A 21098-nucleotide genomic window follows, 5' to 3' on the forward strand; every position below is an offset into this window, starting at 1 on the left:
CCTCCAGTGATAACTTGTTTACTGTCTACTCTCTAAAAATCGTTCACATCAAAAACAGTTACCTGAAAACATTTGAGGATTATATCAAATGAAAAAAAACACTGAACAATGGCTACTGGTTCAGAGCACCTCATGCTGTGTCAAAGGTGAAAAAATGAGTATTATAACTTGCACAGTGGAAATTATATAATTAATTCAGCATCTATCTATGTACTTCTTTAATACAAAGTAAAATAACAAAAAGTTTTTTTTAACGCACTTTAATGCATTCTTCCTCAGTGCCAGAATGTTTAACGAATAGGATCCATAGCAAGAAATTAAATATTATTAAATTCTACCATAAAACCTCACTGGATATATATCTTGTATTGCCTTTAATAATCTATGGACTGTCTAGGTTCCCTCATAATGAAACAAAAAGAAAATTAAAAAAAGAGAGGTAAAAGGTAACTTTTTACGAACAATATTGCAGACAAGGGGGAACCACTGCAAACTTATTATTACCTGTGCAATGTTGTTGAAATCAGTGGAGGTGTGTGTTGATCCTGTGATCACTAGGAGCTAACTGCAAAACATTTGAGGTGACCATTCAGTTTGAGATTCTCCAAAAGTTGCCTGTTATATACATTTTTGCTACTACAATTATACAGTGTGAGAGTTTGACTATGGTAAAGAGTCTCCAGCTGGATGTGCGTTAGTAGGTTACATTCATATTTGCCAATTGTTGTGATTCAGGAGCTGTTTGAAAGGTGTGAAACCAAGAGACGGACGTTATTTAAATTGGCCAGCGAGACGGAAGACAATGACAACAGCTTAGGTAAAAAAGAATCTTTTCTAAGTGTACGGTAATGTTTGAGAATGATGTAGGCACAGTGAAGGGGCTAGCAGAAGGTTCAGGTGAAAACTGCATTGAGCTGAGTTGTATGTTTTGTTTATCAGATTCTTGATGGTACTGCCTTTCTGTGGTTATAACCAAAGTGGTTTACTTAAGACTGTAGGTCACAAATGTTGATAAACTCACTAGTTGCTTTGTAGAATGTTAATGAGGAAATATGTAATGCAGCCTTTCTGTGTGTTTAGGAGATATTCTACAAGCTAGCGATAATTTGTCTCGTGTCATCAACTCTTACAAAAAAATCATAGAAGGTCAAGTCATTAATGGAGAGACAAATTTTTCTACATCAGCCACAGAAGGTAAACTTTTTCTTAGCTTTTTCCCATTCCTTCTTATTTTACTGCTTTTATTTAGTCTGCTTTCTCATAAGTACATAGGTATTGCCATACTAGGACAGACCGAAGGTCCATCAAGCCCAGCATCCTGTTTCCAACAATGGCTAATCCAGGTTACAATTACCTGGCAAGATCCCAAAACAGTACAATACATTTTATTCTGCTTATCCTAGAAATAAGCAGTAGATTTTTTCCCAAGTCCATTTTAATAATGGATTATGGCCTTTTCTTTTAGGAAGCTATCAAAACCTTTTTTAAACCCTGATAAGCTAACTACTTTTACTATATTCTCTGGCAACATAGTCCAGAGTTTAATTACACACTGAGTGAATAAATATTTTCTCCGATTTGTTTTAAATTTACTACTTTGTAGCTTCATTGCGTGCCCCTTAGTCCTAGTATTTTTGGAAAGAGTAAACAAGCAATTCACAGCTATTTGTTCCACTCCACTCATTATGTTATAAACCTCAATCATATCTCCCCTCAGCTGTCTTTTTTCCAAGCTGAAGAGCCCTAGCCGCTTTAGCCTTTCTTCATAGGGAAGTCATCCCATCCCCTTTATCATTTTCGTCGCCCTTCTCTGTACCTTTTCTAATTCCACCAGAATTGCACACAGTATTTGAGGTGCAGTCGGACCATGGGGTGATACAAAGGCATTATAACATCCTCATTTTTTGTTTTTCATTCCTTTCCTAATAATACCTAACAATCTATTTGCTTTCTTAGCCACCGCCACCACCACCACGCACTGAGCCGGAGGGTCTTCTCCTTTCACCTCTTCAATGTCTCACCTGATTGTATTAACATGTCATTGTACTGAATGTGCCAATACAAAAGGGTTCTCCCCTCCCCCAAGAGAGCTATTTATTGTGCTTTTCCAAATATACAGTGGCGATGGCGTGCATATCCTGTTAAGTTAGAATTACATGATGAGAAATTCCCCACTAGAAGCAACCCATTCCCTCCCCAGTTTGGATCTAGGATTCAGCACAGACCTTGATAGATTGCAATCCTTTGTCCACTGGTCACAGTTCTCACATATACTGATGGTATTGATGTAGCATATTACTCTATCTGAGAAGGGACTAGTTGTACAAAACTATCCCCACACAATATGGTCTTCCCAAATGCTGAGAAGTCACTTGTATGATTTTCTGAGCCCCAAGCTACCCCCCCCCCCCCCCCCAATTTCTTTTTTCATTTGTAAAAGATTTTGAAATTTTGTAGTGATGTTTGTCTTCTTGATACTGCAGATAGCCAGCAGTCCAGTGGTGTCAGCACCCTCATTGATCTCGTGCAGTTTGATGTTTCCTCTCCTCTACCTCTACCATTGCCAGTGGAACCTACATTACAACCACCATTGCCATTAGTGATCCCAATCCTCCCACCACCACCACCTGCTTTATCTGGTCATTCTGTGAGTCTGCCCTCAGGTCAAGTGGAAAACACCCTTAGCATTACCAACTCGCTGTCCCTGCTGGATGAGGAGCTGCTGTGTTTAGGTAAGGTTAATTCTGAGCTACGCTGCATCACAGTGTGACGTGTTAAGTCTAATCTTCTGTCTCTAGTTCTTTGGGTACCACCCTGACTTAATTTGAAGGTGAAATGAATTGGGTAGTCTCTGTCTAGTTGCAATATGTCCTCATTTCAAAAATCCTCACTTTCTTTTTGTCCTTACCAGACCAGTCTAGAACAGATGGGCTATGTCTTGTCAGCCAGCATATGGAGTCAGACCTATTAGAGGTTTAGTGCAGCCACAGCAAATCAGCCCATGATGGTGGATGTCCCATGTAGTCTGAGCTGATGAGGTTTGCTTTTAAGCCCAGTTGGTGGACTGTTCACCCACTTGAGCAAAGTAGAAGAAAGGTCACCGAAGCATTTGTTGCAGGGGATTACTGGATGAGTCTGGGTCCTTCCCCCTCCCTCTCCTCTTCTCCTCATTTTCTTCCAGCCCTCTTAGGAGTGGTGGGACTATTTGAGAGTGTGTGTGTGTGTGTATATATATTTATACATATAGAGCATATCCAGCACTCAGTTGTTTTTTTTGAGAGGGGCCCAGGGGTTGGGAGGCAACAATTCCTCCTCTCTTCCCACCCCCCCCCCCCCCCCCCCCCCGCGCTCTTGCATTTTTTTTTCTCCTTCTTCCACCTCCTATGGTCGGGTTTCTCTTTCCCTTCCCTCCTCCCTGCTGCCTGGCGTCTTTCATTTCCCCCCGCCCCCCTCCTGCTGCTGCAATTTTATATATATATATATATATATATATATATATATATATATATATATATATATAATATTAGGGCTGTACATTTAATGCGTTAATAACACAAAGCATTAAATGAATAACATTAAAAGTTTTAACGTGTTAACGTCGCACCTCCCCCATTGACCGGCACCTTACCTCTCCCAGCATGGTATTCCAGAGGCCCCTTCTCTTCTGTGGCTTCTTCTCCCTGCTCTTCACCGCTGCAGTGAAAACAGTGCTGCTTCTAACCCAGGCTACACAGTGCCTTTAAAGGCGAGTTACTTGGAACTGTTTATTTCCTCTGTCTTCTTCCGCTGGTGGATGGACATAATCCATTAGTCTGGACTGGTCTGGTATGATTAAAAGAAATAAAATTATCAGGTAAGACATAATTTTACTTTTTTTCTATTGCCTGATGTGATTTATTCTGTTTTTCTAATCTTGTGTAATTGCTTGATATGTAAGTGAAATTATCCATAAATAAAAAATTTTAAAAAGGGTGAAAACAACCCCAAACAAAAGAGACTGATGGATTCCAGCTTAGCAAGTCCCAAAGACAGTTCTGTCCATAAAATAGTTTTGAGTTATATCTCTAATGGAAGCAGCCAACCATTTAGTTACAGTGATAGAAAAAAAGTACCAGGACCAAACAGCTGCCCCAGGGCAAAATCTAATGACTGTGGCATCTCTCGGTCTCAAAGATTAGAAAAAGTGTCAGATGTCTACAAGGAACATTTGGAGCAGACAGTGTTAACAGCCAATGTAGAGCCTTCCAAAATTCAAGCATTGTCCTGAGTCATTTGCAGTACAGGCTAGAAATTCTTTTGCCATGGGCACGGACTCCAGAAAATGTGAAGTGCCTTCATGTTTGCTGGGTAGAGCATCGTGAAACAAATCTTCTTTTCAAATAAGATTTTACAAAGAGGACTAAATTGTGCTGTCATCCTTGCGGAGTAGTCCTGAAAACAGAGGATACAATTCCCTCATAAGTAAGCGATTTACTGGACTGCAGAACTCTCAGGATTTCCTGCTTATGCTAAAGTTTAAAAATTACCACTCTGGGCCTTGCACCAGCAACATGGTACGGGCCTAGTCGATGTGCGCTCTCTATGCGGAGGGGTCCTGCAAGGCTCTGCAGCTGCGAAGATACCACCAGCCAGGTTTCCAAAAAGCCACAAAGGATTCAGCACCTGAGAAGCGTCAGTGCCGGGAGGACCACTCCCCCTCCATACAGGAGGTACTGAAACATCTATCTCCTAGCAGCCAAGATCCAGCTCCCGCGTTGACCTAAACAATTCTGCAACCTGCGCCTCACCCGGCACCCTAGCTTTTCCCTGTGTCGGCCCTCAATGAGTGCATCCAGGCCTTGCTCCCTGAGCTGTTGGATGGCCTTATGCAATGGTGTGCATCAGCATCGGGGGTGCTTGTGCCTACCCTGCTTCCTGTTGCGGCCCTGCTTGGCCCTCAGCCTGCAGTGCAGTTGACATCGGCGCTGTATGCGGCCCCTGTGTCAACTGCCACCCAAGCTGGCACTCCCTCGATGTCAGTGGAGGAAGCTTCGCCAGAGTCCAGGAGTTGATTTCTCAACGCTGTTCTCGAGGACATGGTTTCTCAGCACTGAGCCAGATTCAGTTTTGACACTTCCATCAGGAGGTACTGTCTGACACCGAAGAGGAGTGCTAATGGGGTTCAGAGGAGGATCCCAGGTACTTTTTCCTTTAATGAGTTCTATGGGATTCCCTCTGAACCTTCCCCTCAAACAGGATGTGGGTCTCCATTGGGAAGTGCACCATTTCTGTTTGGCTGACAGCATTTTTTTCACTTATGCCCAGGGTGGGCTGGCCTTGGAGGGTCATGTCACAGCTCATAATGTCAGAGCCGTGGCCACATCGGTAGCCCACTTGAGATCAGTCTCCATTGAAAAAATTTGCAAGGCAGCGATGTGGCCTTCAGTCCACATATTCACATCACACTACTGCCTTGAGCAGGATACCCGACGTGACAGTCGGTTTGGGCAGACAGTGTTGTAGAATCCAACTCCACCCTCCTAGGCCCATTTTATTCTGTTCCAGACTGCACTCTCATTCAGATTGTATATAGTTTCAGGTTAATCTGTGTTAAGTCCTTGCCGTTGCGAGGCCCAGTTGACCAGTGTTTGCTGTTTTTGGTGAGCCTGGATGCTAGGGATTCCCCACTTGTGAGCATATATAAGCCTGCTTGTCCTCGGAGAAAGCGAAGATACATACCATTAGCAGGTATTCTCCGAGGACAGCAGGCTTTATTTTCACACAATCCCTCCCACCTCCCCTTGGAGTTGTCTCCTATTGCTATTTTTACTTTATTTTTTGCTATAGTTTTAAACTGAGGAGACTGCGTTCTTGCCGCGGGCAGGAAGGCGCATGAGTGGTGGAGCCTGTCTTGTGTTCTACAGAAAGTATCTTCGCAGCCTTACCCATTAATTTTCTTTTCTTGAGTCCAACTAGACCAGTCCAGATACCCGTTCTCTGGGGTATTTTTGTTGTTCTGTTCTGAAATAATTTCTGTCTTTCTTCTTGCCTGGTACTCTGAGACATTCCTTGTGTAGGAGCTAGGAGGGATTGTTCATCATTGCTTTAGTACAGGACTACTGAGTAGCTGTGGCTGCACTCCAGCTTAAAGGGAGAGCTCGCAGCTCTTTAGTCTCTGTGTCCCTCTGCTGGCTGACAGACATAAATAACCCATACATTCTGAACTGGTCTGGTTGGACTCAAAGAAAGAAAATTAGTGGGTAAGTCTAAATGTTTTGAAAGTTTAACTTCCCTACTGATGTATACTTGAGAACATCAACGTTTTGGTAAGGAAAAGGAGAAAGGGAATGGGACTTGATATACTGCCTTTCTGTGTTTTTTGCAACTACGTTCAAAGTGGTTTACATAGTATATACAGGTACTTATTTGTACCCAGGGCAATGCAGGGTTAAGTGACTTGCCCAGAATCAAAAGGAGCTGCAGTGGGAATTGAACCCAGTTCCCCAGGATCAAGGTCCGTTGCATTAATCACTAGGCTACTCCTCCACTGTTAGTTTGTACATGATCACCTATAGTGTCTGTGCAAAGATGTGGAAATTTGAAAAACATAATCTGTTTTGCATGCTATCTTCTTTCTCTTCCAGGTTTAATTGCTTGTGGACTGTAACATGTAGAGATTTTGTATGCCTTCTCTTTCAGTTTTCTAAAATTTCTTTCCCATCTGCTTGAACTGTAGGACTGAATGATCCAGCACCAAGTGCTGAGACAGAGTCAGCAGGAGACAGTCAGTGGAACATATTCCAGGTATGAAATGAGAAAGAAGTGTTCCCTTAAAAATGTGTGAAAATGCCATTCCTGAGTTTGCCTGGCTTCATCGTGTTTCTTGGTTAGTGTAAGGTGTCATTTTATTTGTGTTTTTAAAAAAATAAAATTATTTAAAGAACTCATTGCAGTCGATGATGTGCAGGGAATATTGAATATTTCAGTCTTAATTGCTCATCTTGTACTGAACTGTTATGTGCATAAAACCATCCTATTCTGAATGAGAAAATGCATATTTTTAAAATATCTTTATTAGGGCTGTACATCAATTAAAAATCATAATTGCTCAATCTTATACTTCAAAATTTTAATCATGATTAATTTCATAAACCAACCTTTCATGCAATGGAATGTACAGAATCAGAATAAATTCAGCAAGCACATAATGTTTACATTTTTTATTGTATTTAAAAATTAAAAAAATAGCATTGATTTAAGTTACCTTAAAAGAACTTGTAACTCCTTCAGGCACAGAGAGTAAAACTAATTATCATTAAGCCAATTATTTAGACAAAGCAGTTGATTGGCACTCTCAGGAAGCAGAGACGATCTATGTTTGTCAGTAATAAATCCTGCTTTTAAGAATGAACATTCACATGGAACCATGGTTGCTGGAGTAAAAAGGTAACATCTTGCCAATTTTGAGAGAGCTGAGTACTTGGTGCAGCATCTTCTCCACCGGTCTAAAACTTGAAATTCTTCAGTAAAAGTAGGTTCTGACCCGAAGAAGTCCTTCAGCCCTGCATCTGTAGTCACATTCAGCAGTCCATCGTGATCCATTGTATCAACATATTGGTCGATGCATCAGGTTTTGCCTTACTTATAAAAGTTGAATTTCTCAGGAAACTTTCAAGGTTCTGCTTACCAGAGGAATTTAAATCTGAGGCCCCAGGAACAGAAGCTTTAGATGAATGTGTGAAAGGATGTTTGTTTCTAAGGTGATAGGTTAACATAGTGAGGCTCTGATGATATTTAAAATCCTTACCCCACAGTATTTCTATTAGTTTCCTTGGAAAACTATTGGAAACTCTGCTGAAGGAAAGGATAGTGAACTTCCTAGAGTCTAATAGACTGCGACATCAGAGGCAGCATGGTTTTACCAAAGGAAAATCCTACCAAACAGATCTGATTGATTTCTTGGACTGAGTGACCAGAGAACTGGATAAAGGACATGTGCTAGTTGTAAACTACTTGAATTTCAGCAAAGCTTTTGATGCAGTTTCTCACAGGAGGCTCATAAATGAGCTGAACAGCATGAAGTTAGGACTGAATTGGAAACTGGTTGGTTGACAGATGACAGTGTGTGGTGGTAAATGCAACCTGCTCAGAGGAAAGGAAGGTGAGTAGTGGAGTACGTCAGGGATCAGTGTTGGGGCCAACTCTATTTCATATATTTGAGAGCGACATTGCGAACGGTTAGGAGGAAAAGTTTACCTTTTTGGTGGATACCCCGGAGGGAGTAGAAAACATGAAAAGAAATCTACAAAAATTAGAAAAATGGTCTAAGGATTGGCAGTTGAAATTTAATGCAAAGACATGTAAAGTGATACATTTAGGATGCAGAAATCCAAAGGAGATGTACAAGATTGGAGATCAGACTGATAAGCACAACTCAGGAAAGAGAACTTGGGGTGATTGTTTTACTGCCTTGAGATGCCCAGACACTTATGTGACAAGGTAGTGACCCTAGTCAGAAGGATACTAGGCTACATTGAAAGAGGTGTGACCAGCAGAAGAAAAGAGATGTTGATACCACTGTACAGGTCATTGGTGAGGCCCCAATTCAAGTATTGTGTTCTGTTTTGGCGGTTGTTTCTCGCTAATGTAAAAGGACTTGAAGTGGTTCAAAGAAAAGCAACAGAGATGATATGGGGTTTGAACCAAAAGACATATGAGAAGAGACTTGAGGAACTGAGTATATATACCCTAGAGGAAAGGAGGGATAGTGGTGGTGATATACCGATGTTTAAATATTTGAAAGGTATTAATATGGAAACAAATCTTTTTCCAAAGAAGGGGAAGTGGTAGAACTAGAAGACTTTAATTGAGGTTGCAGGGGGGTTGACTTAGTATAATGTCAGGAAGTACTTTTTCAAGGAAAAGGGTGGTGGATACCTGGAATGCTATCCTGTGGGAGGTGGTGGAGATGAAAACGGTAACAGAATTTAAAAATGCATGGGATAAACACAAATGGAAACAAAATAAAACATAGCGGTGCTTAGATGGTAGCTCCAGTAATTGAGGAATAAGACCAGTGCTGAGCAGACGACTACAATTTGTGTCTAGACATATCTGGAAGTGCCAGGCAAACTTCTTTGGTCTGTGCCCTGAAAATGGCAAGGACAGATAAAGATCAAGAATATATGTTATATCAACAAATGGTATGAGTTTATCTTATTGGGTAGACTGGATGGACTGAGCAGGTCTTTATCTGCTGTTATCTACTATGTTACTGTGTCTTGTCTTTGAAGCAAAAGTTGCCATTCAACAAAACTTTATTGTTGGCCATTGCCATTTTCTCTCTTCACTCTGCATTTCATATTTAGTATATATTTCTGAAAGATTTTTGGTGAAAATACAAACACATTTAAAAAATCCTCCCTGTATTCTCTCCCCTCACTCTTTCCTTTCTCCCCATCCCTCCCTAACAGTGCAGCATCTCCCCTCTCCCCTTCCCTCAACAGTGTAGCATTCATTTGTTCTCAGCTGCACTCCTTCCTCACGTTACAGCAGCATGTGGCACTTTTTCACTTCCATGCACCAGTAGTGAAAGCAAATTAAGTGTCACTTGCTGCTGAGACTTGGGAAGGAGCGCAGCTGAAAACACATAAACACAGACTGCTGGGGATTGTGTGGTGCATCTCCTGACACTGCATCTTTGGTTAATCTCGTTAAATTTATTGACGTGTGTTAAGATTTTACTCTGAGGACAAGCAAGACATAATTTTCTCACATTTGGGTGATGTCATCAGAGCCTCAGCATGGACGCTACCCAGCATTCAAGAAGATTCTCAAAAGCCTTTGGCAGCACCGCACTGTGCATACGTGGAGCAGAGCAATCGTGTTTGCCAGTTCTCCTTAGTGCTTCATTTTCTTCTTTTGGTGCCTTCCCTAGCAATATGTGGGATCTTTTATTCATTATTTCTTTATTTTAACCCCTTTTTAAAATTCTGGTATTTTCGGCCTGTTTTTTTTCTTTTCTATTTGCGCAACTCCCTCTGCCCTCTTAGGCCTGAGTGTCCGATCAGGACTCTTGATCTTTTTTTATTATATCCTTTTTATTAGAAAGATGGAACCAACCATAATAGACCAAAATAGAAAAGAAATATATACAAACCGTCCCCATTTCTTATTTTATACAGCATTTTTCTACTACTACTACTATTTAGCATTTCTATAGCGCTACAAGGTGTACGCAGCGCTGCACAAACATAGAAGAAAGACCCCACCCCAACATACAACAAAATCAATCAAAACAAGAGAATATAAATGGGATCACCTATATGTGCTCTTCATGGTGACCTTGCCCATAGCAACAATATATCTACCCACCCTAATACCCAATCACCATATATCAGGTTACCCCAAATCCTTACCAATGCCTCCCCCAAACCCCAGTCCCACCAAAACACTTCAAACATGACACACCAGGAGAAAGCCTTATGTGTTCAAGAGATAACTGTGTAACCTATGAGAGAGACCTTCCCACACAAAAGAGCAAGTTTGTGAAAAAATCCACCTTGCTTTTGCGGATTCCTTCTTAGCATTCAAGCGTTCCAGTTTCAGTAACTGATATGTTTCATTTTTACATTTGATCAAGGATGGAGACTGTGACTCTCTCCAATTCCGCAATATACATTTCCTAGCCAGAACAAAGGCTTTTTTTTCCAGTAGAAAATTAGTTTTTCAGTCCCAAAGAGACAAAATTGGAAAACAACTGTATATCTGCCCATAAAGGTATTAGTTTATGCAACGTTGTATATAAGTATGCCATGATGCTTTTCCAAAAAATGTTGTATTCTATCACAGGACCAAATCATATGAGTTAAATGGCCGGAGAGAATTCACACCAAGGGCACTGCGCTGTACTTGAGATTCCTGCCCAGAAACATCCACAGTAAAAACTTATACTGTTGCTCCTGGATAGTCAGTGTCACAAAACATCTAGCCACCCACCTGGGTCTAACCCAGTGGCCACTTAGAGGGTCTGTCCCCAGCACTGCTCAGGTCCGCCTGCACATGGGCATGTGTTCTACACTAGCACCCTCCTCCCACCGACTGGGTTCCAACTGCCTCTGGGTGAGTCTCCCACTCACAAGTTATCCCCGGTGATTTCTAGGTTACTGGGGCCACACTCCCAGTGGTCCCACAGTTCCTAGAAAGCACTCTCAGACCCAACACACAAACCACCCAGATTCTTAGTCAGTCCAGACAAGCAGAGTCAATAACCTAAAAAATGTTTGTCATAAGAAATATTGAACAGTGAATCATAAAAACAGATGGAAAATAACAGGTAACTGAATAAGGATCAATTATAAAACTATCTAAACATTTTGCTGCCTGAGAAGTACAGGAAATATAACTGCTCACAGGGTCTCAGTAAAGAGGGCTTTCTCTCTCTACTTCCAAACTGAGACTGGAGAAAAATCCAGTATTTCCAGACTGAATTTGAGCTCCTGAGCCCATCAAAGCCCAGAAAAACATTTTTTAGAAGTAGCTGGCCACATCACTGCATGTTACTTCCTCTTTGTGTTAAACTAAAGAAGGAAGTCATTTCTCTTTAAACATAAAACATGCACCACCTGCTGGCCAAACTAGAGAAATACACTTCAATAATACAGTTTACAAGCTTACAAACTCACTTTTTTGTCACAGTCATCAATTGGAAAAGAATTCTAATATAAACATAAAATGACGAAGACTCTCGCCCATCATGTGCTGATTAAGTGAAAGTTCTGCATTACAAGCCGAAGCCAAAACATCATAGTACCAGAGTACTTGGAAAGTACCAAGACTCCTTTGATAAAAAGATAGGCTAGCATTTGTTTGTCTTGATAATGTAAAAGTTTCTGAGAGTAAATCAACCATATTTTCATTCAAGGCCAGTCGATCCAAGGAATTGACGTAATGTTTTACTTGACGATAAGCAGTAGGGCAAGTGCTCTCCCACACAAATGCTTCAGGGCAATGCTTGAAAGGGAAAAGTTACACAAGCCCTAGTCCATTTAAAATATAAAGGCCCCACCCTCCTGCTGCTATCACTTCTTTGTTCTCTACACCTCTTCTCACCCCCGTGGCCCAGCTTTTTTCTATCTCAAACATCCCTTCCTATCAAGGATACTTTCCAGCAGGGCAGCAACAGTAAAATTCAAAACAGCAATGAGCAGTCCTGAGCCTTCACACCCCTGTGCTATTAAAGACTCTGCTGTGTTCCCCCCTTCTAATCTGTACTTCTGTTTTGGTTGAGATGTGATAGACCCTTCAACAGGATGTGGGTAGAAAGGTTGCATGATGCATGTTACAAATTGTAATTTTGCTGTTGCTGCCCAGTTGAGAATGAGCCCCAATAGGAATGAAGGTTTAAGAAGGGAAGATGCTGCATCTGGTCAGGAGGGGGAGGGAGAGAGAAAGATGCTGGACCTAGGGAGAGAGGAACAGATTGTGGATCTGATGGGTGGAGGAGGAGGAAGGAGAGAGAGATATGCTGGATCTGGGGAAAAGGGAGAGGGGAGAGATGCTGAACCAGGGATTAGGGGGGAAGGAGAAAGATGGTGGACTTGGTGGGGAGGAGGGGTAAGGAGGGATTTGGTGGGGGAGAGGGAGACATGCTGGACCGGGTTGGGGAGGGGTAAAGGAGAAGGGAAAGGAAAGATGCTGGTTGTAGTGGGGGAGGAGGGAGAGAAAGAGATGCTGGGCCTGATTTGGATGGGGATGAGGTGCTGGACCTGTATGGAGGGAGGGGGGGAAGGGAGGGAGCACAGTGTGCTAGGAGGAGGAGAGAAAAGGGGGGAAAGAACACCTGGGGAGAAGTAAGGGTAGGAGAGAGGGTGTGCAAAGGTGGCAAGTATGCCAGGGAGGGTGAGAGTGTGTGCCAAGAAGAAGGAGGGAAAGATTGAGAGAGTAGGGGAAGAGGAGAACATAAGAAATGGGAAAAGGGAGAGAAATGGGGATTGGGGTGGGGGGAGATGAAGGAAGAGAGGAAGGGTGAGGAAAGGGAGAGATGAGGGGAGAGGAAGAAGAGCTGAGAAAAGGATGAGGAGGACAGATGAATAGGAAGGGCTAGAAGTGGAAAGAAGGAGGGATACTATGGAGGAAAATAAGCAAGAAGGAGATGCACGAAAGGTGAAAGATGAGAAAATTATGGAAAGGTGGGGAAGGATAAGTAAGTGGGGAGGGAGAGGAGAATTTGAAAGTATAGGTAGGATAAAGAAAATCAGAAGAAAAAAGGAAACAAAAGAAGTGCAATGTACAACATAAGCAAAAGAAAGACAACGATGGAAAAATCTAGAAGAAATGCTGAGAGAATAACATTTATTTGTTACATTTGTATCCAATAATCATATACACTGGGGATCTACTCTTGCAGAGTGTAGGGTGTCAAACAATGAATGGAAGGGGGGAAGAGACCTCGGACAAGTGAAGTTAAAGCACCATTGCTGAAATTACTCATTTAGAGAATCACCATAAATCAATCATCGGTCTCTACCCAACCTCCTCCTTTGGTGTGGAACAATATAATTTTTAAGGAATTTTTAAGAAATATGCTCAATCCACTGTGCACCAAAAAACTTAAAAGGACATCAAATATATAAAAAAACCCACTTAGCTCAAAGCAGCGTCGGAAATGGGGTTCCCCGCCCAACAGACCCATTTCGCCGGAGGAGCTTCTTCAGGGGAAAAAAAGGACGCCCAATCCAAGAATACTGCTGAAGTGACCAATCATGAAGTCCTAAAAAAACAACACATGATCAATAACCATTCAATGTTTAGGTGGTTATACGTTGTTTTCACGGCTTTTGGTAATGAGTTCCATAGTTGTGTGCTTATGTAGGAAAAGCTGGATGCATGAGTTGATTTGTATTTTGAGTCCTTTGCAGCTTGGGTAGTGGAGGTTTAGATATGTTCGTGTTGATCCGGTTGTATTTCTGATTGGTAGATTGATGAGGTCTGTCATGTATCCCGGGGCCTTGCTGTAGATAATTTTATGAACCAGGGTGCAGATTTTGAAAGCAATATTTTCTTTGATTGGGAGCCAGTGCAATTTTTCTTGGAGGGGTTTGGCACTTTCGAATAGTGTTTTTCCAAATATAAGCCTGGCTGCTGTGTTTTGAGCGGTCTGAAGTTTCTTTGAGTTGTTCTTTGCATCCTGCATAAATTCCATTGCAGTAGTCTATATGGCTTAGAGCCATTGATTGTATCAGGTTGCGAAATGTTTCCCTTGGGAAGAATGGTTTCACGCGTTTGAGTTTCAACATTGAGTAGAACATTTTCTTTGTTGTAGATTTCACGTGGCTCTAGTGTAAGGTTGTGGTCGATTGTAACACCAAGGATTTTCAGGCTGTCTGAGATGGGGAGGGTGTAATCTGGGGTGTTTACATTTGTGGGGTTGTTCACGTTGTATTGGGATGAGAGGATGAGACTGTGTGTTTTTTCTGTATTGAGTTAACAGAATTAAAAACGTAGAAATCAAAGGGGAGAGGAAATGTGTGAAAAGATAATATGAACTAATAAGATGTAAAGAATGTATCTTAAGGAAGCTGCATACTTCCCAAAATACTGTGGCTAGATTTGTCTTGCATGTACTATGCGTTGAGAGGGCTACTCCTTTGCTGATACATTTGCATTGGCTTCCCATTAGGGCCAGGATTGTATTCAAACTCTGTGCTCTCATATTTCAGATTTTGTATAGTATTGCCCCTGACAATATGTTGCCCCTTGTTACTTTGCCTTCTCGCAATTCAATCTTTGGTGCAAGAGACTACCTATGTCTTCATTTTCTTACCTGTAAGAAAGTAGTTTATAAATCTATATATTCAGCTACTTTTTCTTACCAAGGTACTAAATGGTGGAATTCTGAAAAATATAAGATCCCAACATGATTTGGTTTTTTGTAAGTTTTTGAAATCTTTCCTTTCCAAAAAAATTTCTGTCATGGTGCCTAATCTCCCCCTTCCATTCTCCCCATTATGCTTTATTATTGAATTCTTTATATATTTACGGTTCTTTCCTTATTGATATGTGTGGATTTATTTATTGTTTCATATTTTATAATGACTTCTTTTTAGCTTGTTAGCCACATTGAACTTGAAATTGTACGGGAAAATGTGAGGCATAAATGGCATAAAAAAATAAATAAGGAAAGGCTAGAAAAATGAAAATATATCCAAATAATAAAAAGAAGATAGATAAAGAAAAGTGTGAAAATGTTTATTGTAACATCTTGCTGGAGCTACTGCAGCTAGACTGAACAGATGGAAAGGTTGACCCTGGTAGTAGGAGCCCTGTAGGAGGAATACATGATAGCGTGCATATGTGTGTGGAAGAGAGGATAAGTGTTAGGGGTAGGGTAGAGAAAGCTAATAGATGCCAGTCTGAGGGGAACAGAAAATCCCCCCCACCAGTAACCGAGCTCCTACCCCATTGCGCCCCCCCCCCCCCCCCAACAAAGAAGCAGACTACACTTGTGCTGCCAATTTAAATGTCTGCTTGGTAGAATATGAAGGGAAGCAGAAAGTCAGTACTGGTTTAGCATTAGGATTAAAATGCTCTGATGGCTGGATGTTCAGGATAACAGTCTCTCTAGTATTTTTAGTAGGGCTGCATTTTCATTGAAAATTTTAATCACGATTAATTGCACAATTAAAAGTGGGGCATAGTCAGCAGTCCATTGGGAGGGATGAGGGCCATGTATTTGCTATCCCTCTCCCCCCCCCACCACATTAAGTATCACACCTTTGCAGGTGGAGATGCCGAAACTCCACCAATAGAAAAAAATCCAGTGCCAAAGCCTTCCCCTTCCTCCTCCTACTGCCTTGGGAGCGAGGAAATCAGCAGGGTGCCTCCAGCTCCCCGAGCATGCTCAGTTCATGCATAAACTTAGTATGCTTGGGGAGTGTAACCATCGGTGGCTGGAGGCATGCTGCTGACTTCCTCGTTCCTGAGGCAGTAAGAGGAGGAAGGGGGTGACTGGCAGCAGATGTCTTCTGCTGGCAGGGCTTCAGGTACCCCACCAGCCATTCAACAGGTATTGCAGCTGTGGAGGGGATCTGAGCCCAAGGTGGTGGGGCCAAGGTCTCCAAGGCCCTGCTCCGCCCCCCCCCCCAAGATGTGCTGCTGATTATAGGCACAATATCTTTTTTTTTTTTTGTCCCTCCTCCAGGTCCATTATCTCTGTCTCTCCCTCCCCAACATTCCCCCACGTCCAACACCTCTCTCTTTTCTTCCTTCCCCCCACCCTCTCCACCCAGGTCCACTATCATCTCTCTCTCTCCCCTTCCTCCTCCCTCCACTTTCATCCCTCCCTCCTTCTCTCCTTCAGTTTGGCATCTCTATCTCCCCCTTCTCCTGTGCACAGTCCAGCATCTCTTCCTCTTTTGGCCCTGCCCGCAGTTCTCTCAATTCCCTTCCTTCCTCCCTGGGATCTCTCCGTCCCCACCTGCACCCCTCCACCCAGTGTACCTTTTTGAAATGCATGGGCTCGCTTTCTGCCTCACCCCCCGCACCTCACCCCCATTGTGCATGGTCTGGTATCGCTCGCTTCCTCTTCCCTCCCTCCACTCCCCCCACCTTGTACCTTTGGAAACAGAATTATTCAGCCCTTCAGACCAACAGCAGCCGTACTCAAAAGGCTGCCTGTGGCCTGCGCGGGTCTTTCCTTCTGACCCAACTTTTTGTTTTCAGATAGGGCAGGCCAGGTCAGAGGGAAAGGCCTATGCAAGCCGTGTAGGGTTGCCAAATAGATTCAGATGTGCCCTTCAGGGTTGATCCAGTCCTGGGTTTACCCCAGTGCACGGACTTGTAGCCTTGCTTTTCTTAGGGAATCCAATAGAGAAATCAGAACAAGTCCCTGCATGCAGTGGGGTAAGTCCAGGACTGTATCAACCCTGTTGAGCGAATCTGGATCTAGTTGGCAACTCTAAGGCCGCAGGCAGCCTTTGAGTATGGCTGCCGCTGGACTTCTGTTTAAAAAGGTACATTGGGGGGGGGGGGCTGCAGATACGGAGGAGGGGGGAGAGCCACGGGCAGGTCCGGGAGGGGAAGGAGTGATGCCGGACCATGCATAATGGGGGGAGGTGTGGCGATCAATCATTAATCGCGATTACATTTTAAAATTAGAATTAATAATTAATGCTGTATAAATTCTGAGCTTGATAGTAACACTTGGGAAGTAATCTATGTGTTTATGGGTATGTCTTGTAAGAACAAGAAAGACAATGAAGCATGAAATAGCCTACCAGTAAAGGGGGTGGAAGCCAGTAATGTAATCGAATGTAGACATGATTGGGGCAGATATAGAGGGCAGTGGTAGGAACAGATTGTGAGGGTGAGTAAAAGACATGAGGAGAGCTGGGGGTGGTTTAACTATTGGAATGTATATGCTTCTGCATCCAAAAAGATAAAGAGCACAGGTTGTGATACATAAGCTTTAACTAGAGAGCAGTTATACAAACATTAGTGTCTTCCATATGTTATCAGTTTTATTTTATTTATTCATCTGTTTCAAACATTTGATATAATGCCATTAACAAAGTATTATGGCAGTTTACATAACCCGAAGCAAATCAACTGACAGAGAAACTGTGTCATTTTTGTAAAACAGCTGTGAAAATATGCATTAATTATCTCTAAGGATAATCCATGATTGTATGCAGCAGTATCCTGAAATATGCAGTCTTCAGACTGGTGCACTTAATGCCAGTTGTTCCTGTTTTACTTGACTGGGTACTGAATTTCAAACAAGGATTGGATCCAGTTCTACATGGCATAAAAGTACCAATAATCTAGTCTCTGCTTATTGTCCTTATTCTTACAGAATAATGAAAAGGACCTGGACTTCTTTGGTGCCATATCAGAACCCACTGTCATGAATTCAGCTACGAATTCTCTCCTGCAGCCCTCAGCACAGTCCATGTGTGGCATTGCAGCATCAGTGACGTCGGCCTTTCCACTTTCTCAAACACTCCCGAGTGGCATTGCTCCTAATCCCTCCCCATTTTCATTTCCCAGTGAAGTAGCACCTGTACAAACTGCTCCAGGGGGCCTTAGCCCTTCTCTTGGGGGCAGTGCCCTACATGAGTTGGAGGTGCTGGGACAACAGCTCCTGAAAGAAGTCAAAGGGTAAGAGCCTAATTATTTCCTCTTGTACTGTCAACGTGGTCTTCTTCCATAAGGATTCCTCAGGTGGGAATGTGAGGGTGGTAGCAAGTCAGAAGGGTGAGCACTAAGGAAGCCATTCTTGTGGGGCGGGGAAGTCAACGTGATTTTAGTTGTGTAGTCTTAATTTCTGTTTAGTAGATTTTTTTTCTTCTTTCTTAAGTTAGTATTAGTGTTCTGGGTGAAGTACTACTTTAGAATAACAGAATAATGCACACACCACGTAGATTTATTAAAACACTAATACCCTGGCACAGCCTGACAACTGCAGTGCTCTGTGTTGCTGGCAGAGATGCCTGGGTTCACTTTCTGAACTTTGCTGCCATTTCTTGAGCCAAACTGTTGCTAGGGATGCTGCAGGGGCAGTTTTCACAGCCTCTGAAATTAGGGAGTCCTAGCCATTGCACAGCAGTAACACCTTTCTGCCTGGCCAAGAGTGTTCTTACATTGGGTCCTGAAGGGACTGGCTGAGAGGCACATGCCACAGCGGATTGTTGCTATAATCGCTGCTCTAGAGTAAGGGTATAAACTTAGGGAAAACCTGTGGCTTTCTACTGAGTTGGAAGCCCAAAAAGAAGGCAGAAGGAACTAGCTGTGGCAAAATAAAAACTAATACTCTTGATGCTTTCAGAAAGGGCAGTTAGGCAGGGGACTAAGCAAGAGGAAGACAGGTGCATAATAGCACCATATTGCTTGATCCAGTCTGTTGGTGCAATCTGCTAGTTAGCATTTTCTCTGGAACTCATGAAAACCTAGTGGTAGGTAGTTTTCATTTTAGAGTTCTTTTTCAGAAATTGAGTGCCTAACTCTGACAAACTAAAATCCCATTGCGTTTAGAGGAAAATAAAACACACATGGTTTTGCAGGTTTTTTTTTCTGAGATTGTAATTTCAGAGCCTTTGGCGTTCGATTAAGGAAGAGAGAGAAGCCTGACATACCTAACACTTATGTACACAGGTTATACAATACTGTCAGTTATGTGCCTGACAGAATTAGACATGAGCATTTACAGCAGCCATTGAGCTAGCAATAAGTGCATGTGCCTAAAGTTAGCACATTACTGTGGACTACGCTAGTATTCTGTAATGGCAATTTGCATGTTAATTGCCAATATAGAATTTATGTTTAGCACACAACATCCCAGAATCTAACTTTAGACAGCCTGTAGAGAATTAGCCCCTAAATGCTTCTGTATCTTCTATTTTGATTTGTTCTTGAATTTACTTTGCAACTTTATTTCTAGAACTTCAGCCCATGGGAATTCTCCATCCTCAGCTTTCCAGGCTGGAGGTACCTTGACAGCCACCGTCTCCCCATCTCCATTAATGCCATCCACTGGAGTGACCACAGTTGCCTCTGTAGCCCCTTCTGTTACCTATCCAATTGGCTCCAGCAGCATTGCAGGACCTGGTAGCCCCCTTTTCCACCAACATGACAGCCCTCTGAAAGGATCTGAGATTTCTCTGGGCAATGTGCATATCCCACTGGAGTCCATTAAACCCAGTAGGTATATCATTCTACTTCCTGTCTTCTTCCCTCGCCTCCTTTCATTTATATATGCCTGTGTTCCATATTCCCTCTTTCTTGTTCACAGACCTGTAAAACTGGGAATAATTTGTTTAAAAGAGCTATAAAATTACATTATATAAGAGAGCAATGCATTCAGACCCATAGAATTTTGTGCTTATCCTGTCTACATAACTTAATTAGGAACAAACACATTTGGACGGTTTTCTTTTCTTAGGGGAAGGGAGGGGGAGGGGATAGCAGTTTCCTTCTTCCTCTTTTTTTGAGCTTCTGTTGGGTTATGTCACCTTGAGCTTTTAACAGTATAAAAGGAGTAGGGGTGGACCAAAGAATCTCATCAGCTGATGGTAGGTTGAAGTAACTTTATTCAGCACCAGATGTGTGTATGGTGCTGAATAAAGTTACTTCAACCTACCATCGGCTGACGAGATTCTTTGGTCCACCCTAATCCTTTATACTAGTTTTGGACTATACATGGGAATTTTCTTACCCTGACCTGTTGGTTGCTGTTTTGACATACCATGAGCTTTTATTCATGACTAGCTGGGAATTTTGCTCTTATTTTTTTATGTACCACATTCAACTTGGTCCATTGTAGGGCCATAAACTGCGGCTTCCTCTAAAAACTAGGGTAACGACCCTTAGCCCCTCTCTCCTGTGTGGGACAGCATCTTGGCTGATCCAAGAAGCAGAAGCCACACCTGAGAATTGAAAACAAGTCTTCTGCATGGCAGTGTGCACACTATCAAGAAGCCAAACAAAACTTTATTTCCTTAGCATCCATACCATACCATTATACCAGTCCATAACCTATGGGTTATGTCCATCGACCAGCAGATGGAGACAGAGAAATAAAGTAGTTCTGTCTGATTTACCCTTGAAGGGCACTGTGCACTTTTGGAATGCTCAGTATTTCTCCAGCGGATGGTTGGCCGGTTAACCATGCATCTCCTGGAATAGTCATTTGAATAGCTCCTGAATCAGTTTTGGAAACTGAGCTTCAGTTGAGCCAGGGATACCTGTAAAAATTTGGGTTCCACATTGCTGACATTTACAAAGGCCGGGGCATAACTCAGAGATTCTGCATTCTGTTCCCTACCCCTCACCCCCCCCCCCCCCCCCCACCCCGATACTGTACCTGTCAGAGTGATCAACGGAGCACAGAACACCGTTGGGTGTTTGCTGCTCCGTTTCCAGAGAAGAGTCTTTTAGGTGCTGCAGCAGGAGTAAACCTCGAAATCTGACTGTTCAGCTGTTCCTCCTTGCTTCCTCATCGCCTACTCTCGGTTCCTCTCTGGACTTTTTTTTAAAGGCTGAAAATAGCTACTGTACCAGCGCAGTGTGCTGAGCCACCTTCTCTCTCCTCCTTCAAGGATCTTGGCGCTAGAGCGAATTAC

General features: G+C 42.6%; 1 protein-coding gene across 6 annotated transcripts in view; it reads left to right on the forward strand.

Moving 5' to 3' along the window:
- Positions 1–21098, forward strand: part of GGA3 (golgi associated, gamma adaptin ear containing, ARF binding protein 3) — an 80431-nt gene that overhangs the window by 41195 nt on the left and 18138 nt on the right. For 5 of the 6 annotated variants that reach the window (XR_003942650.1, XM_030208296.1, XM_030208297.1 and 2 more), the window contains 6 exons: positions 736–817; positions 1081–1194; positions 2484–2732; positions 6716–6783; positions 17834–18138; positions 19418–19677. Coding sequence is in view for 5 of the 6 variants with exons in the window: in XM_030208296.1 (XP_030064156.1) it covers positions 736–817; positions 1081–1194; positions 2484–2732; positions 6716–6783; positions 17834–18138; positions 19418–19677 (1078 nt within the window). In the remaining variant the exon portion in view is untranslated. Of the gene's footprint in view, positions 1–735; positions 818–1080; positions 1195–2483; positions 2733–6715; positions 6784–17833; positions 18139–19417; positions 19682–21098 lie in introns of all 6 variants that reach the window. The other variant, XM_030208301.1, reaches the window with a different exon arrangement.

This window comes from Microcaecilia unicolor, chromosome 6 (assembly GCF_901765095.1).
Source record: "Microcaecilia unicolor chromosome 6, aMicUni1.1, whole genome shotgun sequence".
NCBI lineage: Eukaryota > Metazoa > Chordata > Amphibia > Gymnophiona > Siphonopidae > Microcaecilia > Microcaecilia unicolor.